Source organism: Coenobita brevimanus, chromosome 110 (assembly GCF_032717465.1).
Source record: "Coenobita brevimanus isolate Jiangsu-jjx chromosome 110, ASM3271746v2, whole genome shotgun sequence".
Taxonomy (NCBI): Eukaryota; Metazoa; Arthropoda; class Malacostraca; order Decapoda; family Coenobitidae; genus Coenobita; species Coenobita brevimanus.
The window spans coordinates 47,700,273-47,716,225 of NC_137063.1; the positions used below are offsets into that span (position 1 = coordinate 47,700,273).

At 40.1% G+C, this 15,953-nt stretch overlaps 1 protein-coding gene across 1 annotated transcript in view; it reads right to left on the reverse strand.

The window, feature by feature from the left end:
• Positions 1-15,772, reverse strand: part of LOC145417576 (diacylglycerol kinase delta) — a 172,708-nt gene extending 156,936 nt beyond the window's left edge. The window contains exons 1-2 of the mRNA XM_080286282.1: positions 15,620-15,772; positions 12,681-12,791 (exon numbers count right to left, since the gene is read on the reverse strand). Of these exons, the coding sequence (XP_080142408.1) occupies positions 12,681-12,791; positions 15,620-15,772 (264 nt within the window). The remainder of the gene's footprint in view (positions 1-12,680; positions 12,792-15,619) is intronic.
• Between the last annotated feature and the right edge of the window lie 181 nt (positions 15,773-15,953).

Genomic DNA, 15,953 nt, shown 5'->3' on the forward strand with positions numbered 1-15,953 from the left:
ACAGTTTCGTCTTTAAAAAGCTTCTTTCTGGTTTTGTCTCCGAAAATTTCCTTCCTACATTTCGTCTTTAAAAATTTCCTTCCAATAGTTTTGTCTTCAAAAATTTCATTCCTAAAATTTCGTCTCCAAATAATTCCTAGTTTCGTCTTCAAAAGTTTCCTTCCTCCAGTTTCGCCTTCAAATACCTCTTTCCTACGGTTTCGTCTTCAAAAATTTTCTTGCTACAGCTCCGTCTACAGAAATTTCCAACAGTTTTGTCTTCAAAATTTTCCTTCCTACAGTTTCGTCTTCAAGTTTCCTTCTTACAGTTACGTCTTCCAATTTCGTCTTTAAACATTTCCTCCAGTGTTCTCATCAAATATTTCCAAACATTTTGTACAGTTTCATCTCTACGTATTTCCTACAATTTCGTCTTTAAATATTTCCTACAGTGTCTATCGTCTTTATATTTCCAACATTTTCATCTTCTGATAATTCCCAAACTTTTATCTTCTCTTCCACTTCGCCTCCTTAGCTCCCGAGTTTTACTGTAATCCCTCCACTTTCCGTCTTTCCTTCCACTCGGCGGTTTCCACTCCACACGGCGCGCTTGCCATTTCGTCTCGCTTCCGTGTTTCGCTTCAGGCCGAAGACGGAGTGGGAGGCCGGAGAGTGGCTTTAAAGAGAACAAACTGATGCCTGCTCTCTCACTCAACTATATTCTGCTTCCATTATACTACTTGGTAAGGGAGAGAGGCACCTTCACGTGGTGGCACCGATATACGAGGGTGGTGGATCTGCCCGGTTATACAAACGTCCCTCAACGCCCACCATATCCCGAGAAAACTTGTTGGCGGGTTGCAGGAGAGGAAAATTTTCAGCCTGCAGTCCCCGTGGTTCACGTCCTGTTGAACTGTTATATCGTTTACAAACAGTCTGTTTCCACTACATTCTGTTTCCACTACAATCTCTTTCCACTCTATTCTGTTTCCACTGTATTCTGTTTCCAATGTATTCTCTTTCCACTTTATTCCGTCTCCACTATATTCTCTTTCCACTTTATTCCGCCTCCACTCTATTGTCCTTCCACTTTACTCTTTCCACTACATTCTCCTTTCATTATATCCTGTTTCTCTTATGATCTGTTTCAACTATACTTTTACTCTATGTTGTCCCGCCTTCCTTTAACTGGGATGACTTTCTATGAGCTAAGTAATGTCATCCATCAAATGTTAGAATCAATGTCGTGTATTGTTTAAGTCTTGCCCCCAAATGTTAATAGTGATAATGTATGAAGTTTTCGGGGATCCTAGGCTTCTTGACCAAAATAAAAACCTTCTGTCAATAGCCTAAATAATAAAAATTAAAAAAAAAAAAGCAAGAAATCGCAAAGAAAGGATTTACCCATTTCAGTAAGATGACTTATATTCATACTACCACACAGACCTACAACTACCACAACCACACACAGCTACCACAGTTACCTAAGCCCTTTTTACTTTAACCTGACCTAAAATTGCCATCTCTTCAACTTCAATAACGAGTTGTAACAAGAAATTAACATCAAAATATTATGCTAGTCACGAAGATGTGCTATGGATGGGATGCAGAGACATAGTATTTTCTCACTGTGCCACCGAGTTGCGTGAAGTAAGCTGCAACAACGAAAATCTGGGACGAGTTAAGGTCAAAGGACTATACCACACACAGTCACTCTACACTCACAATTACGACAACAATATACAACCACCACAATCACTGCTACATAATCACAGCCACCACAATCACAGCCACCACAATCAGTGCCACACAATCACAGCCATCACAATCTGCCACACAATCATAACCACCACAATCACTGCCACACAATCATAACCACCACAATCACTGCCACACAATCACAGCCACCACAATCACTGCCACACAATCACAGCCACCACAATCACTGCCACACAATCACAGCCACCACAATCACTGCCACACAATCAAAGCCACTACAATCACTGCCACACAATCAAAGCCACTACAATCACTGCCACACAATCACAGCCACTACAATCACTGCCACACAATCACAACCACCACAATCACAACCACCACAACCAGAGATAACTAAGTCAATACCCACGCCCCTCAACTCGCTTCATTTGTCCCCCTACCTACACCCATGCCTCTCTCTAGGTAATTAAATCAGCCCCTCTCTCTCTCTCTCTCTCCATTACCCTTAAATTATATCCTTTCCATCATTCTCACTGACCCTTGACCTTTTCCCATCGCCTCTCATTTGGGAATTATATACTTGCCAGCCCCTGAAATCTTTCCACGGAGTCCGGCCTCTTTATTCTCTCACCTTTTCTCTTTAACTTAAACTTTTTTCTTTTACTCTCAACTTCCCTTTTACGATGTGCCTTCGAAGTTGCTGGGATCTTTTCCTGGTCTTGATGTGGACTTCATTTCGTTTCTCTCTCTCTCTCTGTCTTTCAGCCTACCTTTTTTCCTCTCTGCCCCCTCCTAATCTCTCTCTCTTTCCTTCACCGCACCCTCACACTTAATACACCATCATTTTCCACCTCTCTCTCTCTCTCGTACGTGTCCGACTTAGTACTGCCCTTTCCTCCCCATCCCTCTTCCCTATTGCACCCTATTCTCTCTCATTCTTCTCCATCTTTGTCCATTCTTTTTTCCATCCTATTATTCATTCTCCCCAACCCCTCTAGTCCATACCTGCCCATCCCACTTCCTCTCTAACCTGTCCTGTCCTTTCCAATTACCAGTCTCTCTCTCTCTCCTAATCTGTCCTGTCACTTCCAGCCTTGTCCATTCCCATTCCATCTCTCTCTCTCTCTCGCTCTCTCTCTAATCTGTCCTGTCACTTCCAGCCTTGTCCATTTCCATTCCATCCCTACCTTGTCCCTTCCTCGTCATCACAATTCTTCATTATCTTGTTCTTTTTTCTTTTTCTTTTTTTACCAAGACTCTTCCTACCATCTTCTACCTTACACATACAACCCTCTATCATCGTCCCTCTTCCCCCAAGCCTCAGGACTCCCTCATACCCCTCTCCTCACCACTCAAGCGTCCTTCATTCATCCCTACCACTCAATCTTCCAATCTATCCCTACCACTCAATTTTCCACTCCATCCCTACCCCACTCACCATTATCATCATTCACTCAAATATCACTCATTTCATCCCAAGGTACTATATTTACTCTCATCCCACTCATTGATCTCACATATCTACGTGCCTTTCCAGAGTGCCATGTCCTTCCCATCCTCACCCCATACTCTCTTACCTCGCCGCTCAACTCATCGCCAACTTTCATACCTCTCCCTCTTTTTCTCCTTAGCCCTATTAATCTTCCTCCCACTTTTTTCACACTCCATTCACGTCACCTTGCTCCGCCTCACTATTTCTCTCTCTCTCTCTCTCTCACCCCGCCCCGCCCCACCCTTGCCCCAACACCCACGCCTCTATTGATCCCTTTATCCTCTGCGACTCCCACCCCCATCCCCACCCCTACCCCAACCACGTCACTATCACAGGCACACTATATATATCACCATTAACACACACACACACACACACACACACACACACACACACACACACACTGTATCATCATTCAAAACGCAAACCATACACCTCCCTCCATCACCATTATCCCATTTCAATCCTCTTACTTTATGGCAATATTCTCAACTCTGGGAGAGACGTGAGGTTTCGAAGGGGCTAATAAGAGACATTTCCTAACCCGCCTGTATTAAGTCTCTCCAAAGCTGAACACGAGCCGTCTGGAGGAAGCAACAATAAACCATAATACGTCATCGGATTGAAGGGATTAACAATTCGTAGGTGAACACAGGAACTGGATTGCTGAAACCTAAACTGTATTACAATGACATTTTCCTTCTCTCAAAATAAAAAAAGAAAATCAGCTTAAAAGATTGTTCAATATGGATGGCTTATATACCGTATTATTTAGTCTTCTTAAACTTTCATTTCAAGACGTTTCCCTTAAGATTAATAAAATTATGGAGAATTAAAAAAAAAAGTGCTCGAAATGAAGTTACAAGGGAGATAAAAATCTATGGAATCCACACTCCATGTCTCATATCCAATTTTATGAGTTACTTTATAACAGAAGCGTTCACAAACTCCCAAAGTTGCTAATCTTCATCTCATAAATTTTCAGAAATAAAAATGCTGTCAACTAAACTACTGTTTTGTAAGTGTTTCCTTTCTCACTTCGTTATTATGTTTTTTTTTTTTTTAATATAACTACTCAATATGATGAAGGAATGATAAAAGTCGAAGGGAATCACTTAACTAACAAAACCGTCTAAATGTCGGGACAAATATTCTTCGTAGCTTAAAACCCATAACTTATATTCCCAGTCATGTCTTTTGTTTTAAACAAATAACACTTCCAGACTTATATGTCTATATATAATACTAACATGAAGTCGTTTGGCTGCAAAATATTTATAGGAATCACATGAAGATCGTATGCACACGCCCGTGCCAGTGTTGTTGTTGTCTTCCTGGAAAAAGCAGTACTTGGGATTTCGGTCGGCGGCTTCGTTTTCGCAGGATTTCGGCTTCATAAATTTCGCCTTTTTAATCATCGGTACATTCTCTTCTGCATTTGCTAGATGAAACATTAATCTCTTTGATAACTAAATGATGTTTCAAATTAAACATGCAGCGAGACTTCTAACACTATGTGATGAATGCAAACAGACCACTGGTCATTTATGCATTCTAGTAACTGACTAACTGTTCAGCAGTATTTCACTTAGTAAATCATACACAGAAAACTAGTATAATATCCAATGATTACAATATTGAAGAAATTATGAACTCTTCATCGCAAAATATAATGGACGGGATTTTGGAATAAATGGCTGTGCGAGCCTGGAATAGATGACCAAGTTCCTAATTAAATTACCCAGCGATCACTGCCAACTCCTAAGATTGTGAACGCGCCCATTATATGGGAGGGGCGGTCATGGAGGGCTAGTGTCAAAGAGGGGCAGTGTCATGGAAGGGGGGGTTGGCGCCGAAGGGGAGGGGTGTTGAAATAACTAACAAATGATACGCCACAAACTTTTCTCATAAGTATGGTTTTACATTTCCACACATTATTAAAAACACTGGGTAAAAAGGTGCTCACACTAAGGAGTGGAACGTGTCCGAACGAACGGAATGTATTCCAGTAATTTATCATAAAAGTAATGTTAATCCCTTAAGTGCGATGGAGACTTTCCCACTTTGTTGTTCCTAATTAGCGATGATTTTATTTAGTTTTGAAGATTTTTTTCCTTACTGAAGGAGTCATATAAAGGCATCCAATATCCTTTACCTTTTTCACTATAGGGCTGCTCTTCCTAACAGCGTAAAACTAAATTCATTTGGAGAGAGAGAGAGAGAGAGAAAATCAGACTGAGATGGTTATGTACAGATATATGCAAATTTCTTCACTACATGAGGTCTGCGTCCAACTAAATAATATGAAGGTACATTCGATCAAAACAGTATTTTTAGCCTCGATGGTATAACAAGGAGCTCTGTTGTGTGCGAGTTCTTTCTGAAGCTGCGGTACAAGTGTCTCAATGGACTGCGTATTTCATAGTGTTCAAAAAGCCCCTTCTTCATGAAATATTGATCAGAAAGGAACACATACACATTCATGAATGTTAATGGCGAATATTTTAAGCGCTTAGTCCATTGTTTCAAAATGCAAAAGCCGGAAAAAACTTGGATACTGTAATTTTGGGGACGACTGTATGGTACCGGGAATCACCATACAATCATCACACAGTGCGGGGGTTCACGAGTAAAATATATAACCAATACAATCCCCTCTCTATACGGTACAAGCAATAGTCAACAGTCCTTACCGATTTCCACCCTTTCTGCCACACCAGGTTTTTTTCATTTTATTGAAGACATTTTCATACTCTGGAAATTAGCCACTTCTGTCAGTGCATTTTTATTTTCTGGAATTCACCTACCACGTAACTGTACTTTTTCCCTATTTTTTTTTTTTTCCATTTCTCTTGTTTGTGTCTGTTCCCTTTCTTCGCATCCAGACACTTTCGTAACAGTTTTTAATCGTTCTTATTAACTTTTAACTCCTCCTAATTAGACAACCACTTTGCTCCCTTTCTCTCATTATTCAAATACGTGATTCGCAGTTCACGCCCTTTGTGTCACGGGATATAAATAGCTCAAATTCGTTCTCCCCTTCCCCATCTTTTTTGTTTCTCTCTTTCTTTTCCTCTCACGCCAGTGTCCAAGCGGCGTGGGACAAAGTTCATCCTTTTTTCCAGGGAGGAGGAGGATTGAGGAGGCTTCGAGAGAAGGCCTTGCCTAACGACCGGGAGCGACCAGTTAGAGAAAATGGTTTTAGGGCTAACCATGCTACTGGTACGGATATCTTTTAAGGACTACCAACGGAATAATTTGTCTGTTGTGAACCTCTTGGGTTCAGAGAATTGCATGCGATGAAGTGAGGCTGCACAGTTTTGCTCTCTCTCTCTCTCTCTCTCAGCCATTTTACTCATCTTTATCGTTCTTCTCAATTATAACTTCTTTCATTATTTGTTATTCGGTCTGTTCCCCTTTCTCTCAATATAAAATGCGTGTTTTGTACCTCACTCCCTCTTATCGCCATGCAGTATATCTCAAAATCGTTTTTCTTTTCTTTTCTTTTTTACCAGTCAATTTGGATATACCTCTTTCACCTTTCCCGTCAATTTTGATAACTGATTTCGTAATCAGGAGACCAGTTTGCGTCCTTTTCCCTTATAATAAAATACCTGTTTCGAAGCCCACCCACCCCTTTACCACTACGGAGAATAAATAGTGCAAAATAGTTTTCCTTGATTTGTGTGTACGCGCGCGCGCGCGTGTATGTGTGTGTGTGTGTGTGTGTGTGTGTGTATGTGTGTGTGTTTTAATAAGCCAATTATATTAAATCTCTTACCTTTCATGTCAATTTTAATAACTCCTTTCCTATGTCCTTTTCATCCTAACTTGGCCTAAAATTACCATCTCTTCACCTTACCATCTAAACAGTGGACTCTCGCTTATATATGAAGTTAGTCATAAAGAAGTGCTACGGAACGGATGTAGAGCCACAGTATTGCCTTATTCTGCTACTGGGCTACATAGAATAAGCTGCAAAAAAGTAACAATTCTAAGCCAAGCTAAGATAAAAGGACTATAATTAGGGGACCAATTTGTTTTTTTCCTCTATATAAAATACGACAATTAGTTTGAAATCATCTTCCTTTTTTTCTTTTTACCATCCAAAATCGTCATACATTTCACCTTTCTTCTCAATTATAACTTTTTTCCTAATTAGCTCACCTGTTTGCTCTCCTTTCCCTAAATATAAAATGTGTCGCAGCCCCCTCCCCCATCCCACCCTGTCTCGAGGTATAAATAGCTCAATATCGTCTTCCCATTTTTTTAAAACCATCCTATTTCGTCATTCGTCTTTCACCTTTATTCTCAATTATAACTTCTTTCCTAATTAGCTCACCTGTTTGCTCCCCTTTCCCTCACTCTAAAATACGTGTCGCAGCCCCCCTCCCCCAACACATCCTACCGCTACGGGGAATAAATAGCTCAAAGTAGGGCCTTAATCAAATGCTCGTGGGTCTTCCGTGTGCCACCCCCCCCCCCCACCATCTTCACAAGCTGAGTCGTACTTTAAGTAGCTTTGGGGTACAACACCCCTTCACTTGCGATTTATCCAGCAAAGTACACCTCATTAACCTCTTGTATGTTACTTGGTCTGAACATGTCCATATCATATAATATATGGTTGCCCACATACAACGCTCCTCATCCACTCTGCCGGGCCTTTTCTCTTGTGTTGCTAGGGCGGTTCAGTCGGCGTTATCAATGTCTACCCTGCATAAATTTTTTTCATTTCCTACTCCCACGGCCATATCCTCGCCCATACCAGCAGAATAAGCCGCCCCGCGACACATACAATAATAACCAGGCGTCTCTATACTTTTTTATTCTGACTTGGCATAAATTACCCTCTCTTCATCTTCAATACTGAGTTGTGCCAACAGACAGACGATAGTAAATGGTGCTAGTCACGAAGCAGTGCTATGGAAATGATGTAGTGCCACAGTAGTCTCTCTATGTTACTTAGCTACCTGACGCATGCCGCAAAGGAACAAAAACTGGGGTCGGGTTAAGGTAAAAGGACTACATCAGAGCGCTATTTACGAATCACCATGTCTCAACGTACCAGCTATAATAATAATCTGGAAGCCTCCATAACCTATACCGCCAACTCCTAACCCCCTTTTTCCCGCCAACAACTCCCATTTCGTCCTCGGCGTGGGAAAGAACACGCGTGTCCGCCCTTCCTTTTGCCAGAGCGTAAAAATAGCTCCTGCCGCTCATAATTAATCACACATTCTCGCTTCCCACACGTCACAAGAAATGGAAAGGGGAAAAATATAATGAGGGTGGTGGGCGGAGGAAGGGAGGGATCGAAAGAGAGCGGGGAACGAAATTAACCTGGCCAAAACAACAGAGCCGCTAAGCTTGTATGTATTTTTTTTTTAAGATATTATCGGACGTGTGTGTGTGTGTGTGTGTGTGTGATTACTTAATATCGAGGAAATATTCTTTATCTACTGTAAAGGTTCAGTTAAGCCAGTGTATCTGAACACGATATTTCTGAGACTACAATTTACTGCATGTGTTTACGATAACGATTCTCTCTCTCTCTCTCTCTCAATTTACTGCATTGGTTTCCAGTAACAGATTAGCGCTCTCTCTCTCTCTCTTTCTTCAATTTACTGCATAGGTTTCCAGTAATATATGAGCTCTCTTTCTCCAATTTACTGCATAGGTTTCCAGTAATATATGAGCTCTCTTTCTCCAATTTACTGCATAGGTTTCCAGTAACAGATGAGCTCTCTCTCGCTACCAATTTACTGCATAGGTTTCCAGTAACTGATTATCTCTCTCTCTCCCAATTTACTGCATAGGTTTCCAGTAACACATGAGCTCTCTCTCCCTCTCATATACCAGAAATAATTTCCGAGAGAGGGTTTTATTTTTTTTCAAATGCCTTCAATTACTTATGCAAATCAATCTTTTACCAAAATGGGTCAAATGGGCATCTCTCTCTCTCTTAACACAATGATGACTTTTCTACATTCTTGTTACCACCATATTATATTATTCAGCTGAGACCCATCACAGTGAAGGGGTTAAGTATATGTAAGAATGCTCTGAAGAAAAAATGGCATGACTTGGAAAATACAACTGAGGATGGTGATAAGAGTGCAAAAATGATTAAGCTTCAGTAATGACTGGATAATGTGAAGGAGCTGGGAAGTACTGGACTATCCCTGAACCATGGAATAAAACTTTGCTTTAGTCTATACCATACATTGGAAAATGTACAATAAGAGAGAGAGAGAGAGAGAGACTGACCTGTTCACCTGGTGGCTCAGTGATAGGACAATCATAGAGAGAGAGAGAGAGAGAGAGAGAGCTGACCTGTTCATCTGGTGGCTCAGTGATAGGATAATCATACAGGTGAACACTGAGATCTGATGATTTTAGAGAAAGGAGATACAGAAAGTAAGTGTTACAGTTTAGAAGATGGACACGGTATTTTGGAAAGTCAGTGCAGTCAGGAGAGAGGGGAAAAATGAAAAAAAAATACAGTATATACATTTGGTTTAGAGTCTGGCAAGACTGATGCTGCCAGGGAGAGAATGTAGAAAATTTGAAATACTGTACTTATTTTTGAGAACACAAGATCAAGTGACCATCTTACATCCACTTGCACAGCAGCCACTTTTTCTGTGAAAATGAGTTCAGATAAAACAAGATATAGAAAACAGGATAGCTACTTGCAGTCTCAAACAGATAAGTTCACATTGTATAATTTATAATGGCACCAACATGCCTGCATACATTGACCATGGTCACCTAATGCTATCTCTCCAAACTGCTCAATCAAAACCAGCCTTATTCGGTCCCTTATCCAAGGTCACATACTATGACCTCGTCCCACGTCTATTTTGTTCTGCCTCTCACAAATCTACCTTCAGCTTTCAGACCTCTCACCCCCCACACCCAGCTGTCATCTTCCATCCTCTTCACATGCCCAAACCATCTCAATCGACCCCTTCTCATCATATCACTAATACTATACTTTCAAGTCCCATCTTTCCTCTCAACTCTTCATTCACAATCCTATGCTCACCAGGCCTCTCTTCCAAGGATGCACTACACATCCATCTGATCTTTCTCATCTCTGTTCATTTGAGCTTATGAATATCCTCTCAAACGCAGAGATTAACATGACCAAAGTACAACTCCTTCCTTAGAATACAGGTATTTGGCTTCTATTCCAAGTATTTAGTCTTGTGCTGCTTCATTAAATAATGAAGAAAAAAAAAAAAAAATCATGTCTGTCTCTCCCAACAATTACAGTACATGTATTCTGAGCCATGAACAGGTGTACTCAATACTTGTTATGAAAACACCTTTTGAGGTCATGCCTCCTCATGAACTGTTTTCATAACAATACTGTCATCATTCCTTGCCTAACCAACACATTCTCTACAAGACTTGTTCACAGTCAAATTATTTGGTATCAACAAGGCACAAAACACATCAAGGAGAAAAACAATAAACATATTTAACATGAGGCTCAAACAGTCAAGGGTCAAAGCAATGAAAGTGGAAGACAATGAAAAGTATACTGTACTGCGAAAACTAACCCTCTCACTGACAACTTTCGTTTATCATTATTGTAATGGAACCCAGCTGAGCTAGATACAAACATAACTGCCTCCATGAAGTTTGCTTTACTAGTAACATCATCATTCTAAACCACTTCCCACAAAGAAACTGGATGAATAACATCTCAGAAATGGGCTAGAAATAGGACTTAACTTATTCCTGTGGGTTCTGAGCAGATCATCAAAGGAATTTAGACAATATTAATGTGCACAATATCTACAGCAGATACCTTTAACAGTTATTAATTTCCACATTTTCTCATGGTACTGTTATATTACAGTACTGGGCAATACACACATCATCATAAATTGCCAACTGCTTTTCTTACCTACTAATTTTGTCTGTTCTGGTCCTAACCTCTTGCCACCAGGGATATACTTACAGTAGCTAACTGTGTTATTCAGCCTAATGCCAAATAACTTAATTCTGTGGACTGATGTCCACAGTAGTAACAAACGTAGGCATCTCTATAATGGTGTGGTACTCTAAGTCATTTCTCACCATCACTATTTCTAGCAAGTAAGGGAAGAGATGCAGTACGATAATGAATTACCACTTCTCCATGGCGAAAGGAGGAAGAATTTTATAAATGAAAGTATCTAAAACAGAGCCTAGCACTCAAAATATCTACATGGTGAAAAGCACAAACTACAGCTGCCTAAATACTTTATATGCATAAACAATAATGTACTGCAGTCCTGCTGTCACATAATAAAAAATAAAAAAAAAACACCTCAGCTGCATATTTATTTCAAAACCAGGAGCTACAGAGAGATGCCTGCATGCAGTGGAACACAAATGCCACTGAACTCCTCAATCTCCCCAAAAGAGGATGGCAGACAGCAAAAGAAGTGAACATGCAGCCTGCAGTCCACTAGGTCTCATTCAGATGAGTCTGAGGCCACAATGTCAACATTTTAAAAACCAGATATGACTACCTGAACTACCATGCAGCAGTGATTCCCACTTTCTGATGCAAAAAGCAATGATATAACATCATGTGTTCCACAGAGTACGATGACTGGGAAATTACTGTATTAGGAAGTTGATAAGTAGAAAGCTTCAATTTTTCATTATGCAGGTGCTGTATACCTATATTCAGTACGTTAATAAATAAACATCAAAATGAACTGTTTATGTCAAATGTCTCATAATTTCTTCATATGCACAAGAAAAATGTAAATGAAATGTAAGCTAGAATTTGCAAGCCTGATTTAGGAAGCAATCTGTCTGTGCCTATATGCATTCAACCTACAACCTTGAATCAAATAACTCACAGTACGGTATGCATTTTTTTTTTTTTTTTTTTTTTTTTTTTTTTGAATGCTTTTCATGCATAAATTTTTTTAAACCACTGCCTCAGTTATCTGGATATGGAGACTGTTTTTATTTCTGCACCAATTCTTTTCATATACTGTATCTGCAAACTCCTTCAACCATCAATCAGTCCACTATGGAGGTTTGCAGGGTAAACCACCTCTCTGAAAAATACTCACCATAATGAAATACCGGTATGCTAACACCATACTAGTAATTCATGCATAAACACATGCTTATTATTATTTTAAAAATAATAATCTTGATAGCTATTGGTTTTAGCTGTAGTCAGGCAAGTTTCTTATCAGCATGCAAACCGAATGGGGAAGAAAAATATCCCACAAAATATCATACAACACAAAAGTGTGCCATGGCTGGGAACCACTGCTGTATAGCAGATACAGTACAATTGCTACTATCCTTCACGTTAATTACCAGTATAAGTTTCTTAAATGAAATATGCATCTCACATGAATGACTACTGTACAGTACTTTATCTTTCGTATAGTATGTATGAGTACAAGTACAGTAGCTATAGTTTATTTATAGCTTCTATAAAACTAAAGAAAACTGTACTTACCTTTGTGTCCTTTCCATAGTACAATTTGTGTCCCTTTAATTTAAAATATCGTTTTCGCCATCGCTGAAATGACGATGTCTGTTTCATTAAATACCCCTCCTTATTGGAAACCTGAAACAAAAAGATGTAAATGTCAATAAGCAGTTCCCAGTAAAAGTAGATAAGAGACCCAGCACACAATAAAACATTCTACGGCAGTCGTAGTATTAGCTGCCGCTATAGCTCCAGGTTTACCTGTAAACTGAACCCAACTGATGCAGCCAGATGTTGCCTTTCACCTGCAGTCCATTCTCATTAAGACAGGGAGGATGTTAAAGGATGTTTATTTAACTAATCAGTGAACTAACCTAGTCATAATAGTGTCACCACTTGAAGGCATCCCTCTCCAGCACCTAAACATTCTACATCTCACTCCTGCATCCCCAGACGCCTTCAACATCTCAGGAACCCCGACACACCAGCAGCCTTCCCAAACTGTGTTACCAATATGTCAATTACCTGACTCACGGTACCAATATCAACCAAAGGCCAAACACTGGATCTCATTCATTCATTCATTCATTGCCAGACACCATGTATCCCAAACGGGGTGGCCAAGGGCTTAGAGTTAATTGTTTTACAGGGAGGGGCACTAATCCTCCACCAACCCCACTTGACACGTAGGGATGCCAACAGCATCTGGTTTTCCCAGGCGGTCACCCATCCAAGTACTACCCAGACCCAACGTTGCTTAACTTCGCTGATCGGATGGGAAGCGATCTCCTTGTCATCAAACTTTTCCTGTTCCAGATAAACTAATTCAGCAACTGGCTGTAATGCTCTCTCCAAGCATCCTTAATATCCCCATTGTTCCTTCATCATACTTCATACACTGCTCACCTATGATATCTCTGTTTTCACTCATCTGTTTAGCCACCTTAAATTCCACAGTCCTCTTTTTCAGTACTATTTAAGCTATCCAGTAGAAGTCTCTGAGACTCAGACTATGTCCTGTATGCTGTATGGTATCTCGTTTCAGGATCATTGTTTAGCTGCCAAGTACAGGTATTCCTCTTTATTACCATTCCCCCCAAAGACCTCTTTTCTCTTTAACTGTGGCTTCTACATCCTCATCCCACTACCACATGGCCTTATGCATTGGTGGGTTCCTTGTCAAGCCACACACTGAAACAGCAACTCTCAAGTGATGGTTTTTAAGAGCTCTGTACTGTTCATTCACACTTCTTACTAAAGTCCCCTGCTCAGCCTTTGCTGGTACTTATCTCTCTATAGATGGCATCCCTTGCAGTTTTTTTTTTTTTTTTTCCATATTTTCCTTCAAGATGCAAATGAATGTGTTTGAGTGGATGAGTAAATTGGGAGTGTGTCGTCCTGTCTCGGCTACCTCCCTTTCCTTGGGGGAAGTAACCTAGGTATATAGATAGATAGATTTTCTTTCAAAGTGCCTAAGTCCTCTTCACTACCTGTTTCTTTAGTACCATGTCACATATAAGTATCTTGTGTTGCTGCACACACTTACCATCTCTACACTTTCACATTCTTTACTAGCCTTCTATCAGCCTTCCTGACTAAGCAGTGCAGTAAACAATACACTGTGATAGAACAGTGATGATATCTTCACATCATTTGTTAGCTTCTTATTAACCCTCCTGACCATACAGTACAGTAACCAATACACTGTGATAGGACAGTGATGATATTTGTAACACAAAACTGGTTATGAATGCATAAAAAGGTATACCACCATACAGAATTCCACAAAGTGGTTCATAAATTTTAGGTTTAAGAATATCCCTATCTAAGGATGTCAGTACATCAAAAGGTGTGAGGTACTGTACGTGTGAAGTTTTGTATTAGGGTTTGGGAAGACGGTGGAGCAAGGAGTGAGAGAAACAGTAAAAATGTTCTTAATGATGGCATGGAAGCTGGGACAACAAGATGGTTGAAGTGCTTGGGGAGAAAGAAAGTAAAATACAGTTCATGCTGACAGAAAGGCCAGTTCCAGGAAGGCAGGCAATGATTAATGGAAAAAAAAAGTGAGAACTCCAATCAGAAGTACTGCTTCCCATTTGAAACAAGACTTCTCAAACAAAGAATGGGACATTTCATATAAGAGTATTATGATAACAGTTACATGGTTGGCCAGTCTAAAAATGGCTTTAATGAAATATCATATAGGCTACAATGTTCCTAATTTGCTGATCGGTGATATAACAAAAAATAATGGTGCCTGAAGTACACCTACTAGGCCTAACTGAAGTGAGCCACATCTCTCCATGGCTCTGCCATTTGGTAGATCCATGACATAACTTTCACAGCCCTGAACTGTCATGTACTTCCTAGACAACTTTACAGTTCTGATGCTATTTCATACCCGTCTCATTTTTATCCCCACATTTGTCATCTACTATAACTTACTTAAAATATGTAGCCTTGCTTACCTAAGGTGAGATCAAGAATTAGAGGACAGGAAAGGCTAAAAATCAATATAGTATTCCCACAAAATTTCAGTACCAATACAATATTCAGCATGAAAAACAGCAATAAAAAATCATTTATCAACATCATTTACCGGTGTCTGCTGGGTACTCGTCCACTACACTAAAGAAGTATTTCACAATTGTACAAAATCTAAGCAAACTAATGACAAAATAGGCATTCCCTACTACCCCTGGTATGCATATTTTCAAACACCGTGGTGTCAAATTTGATTTCCAAAGCCATGTACCGCAATGGTGTTTTTGTGGCTGAAATATTATTACAAGAGTACAGCACACAACAACCTCACTCAGTCACTGGCCCTCACAAACACACACTGTTTTATCTCAATCGTGGTTAATAAATCCATGTATTAATGTTGACAGGAGCGTTCAGTGTCCTGTATTGAAGGCGGGGACTGGGCGCACCCACAGGGATTTACACCATAACCTCGCACTTACGCTGCATTTTATTTCCTTATTGGTTGATATCCGCCTGTGAAATGCCTGAGCTGGTTCAGTTTCCCCGTCACTCTCCGAGGAGTCGCACTCAGCGTATCCCCCAGTAGGTTTTCCCTGGACACTGACATGCAGCTCGCCTCCCCCTGTCGCCATATTTACACTGCCAGCTACTCCACCCTGTTGCCAGATCAACACACAAACACAATGAACAGTCACCATATATTGACATACTCTCTTGCATATACTAAAACAACACTATTATAAACGATATCTATACATATACGATAGTGGATAGATAATAATTACAAGATATTACTGAAAAAAAATAAAGGTA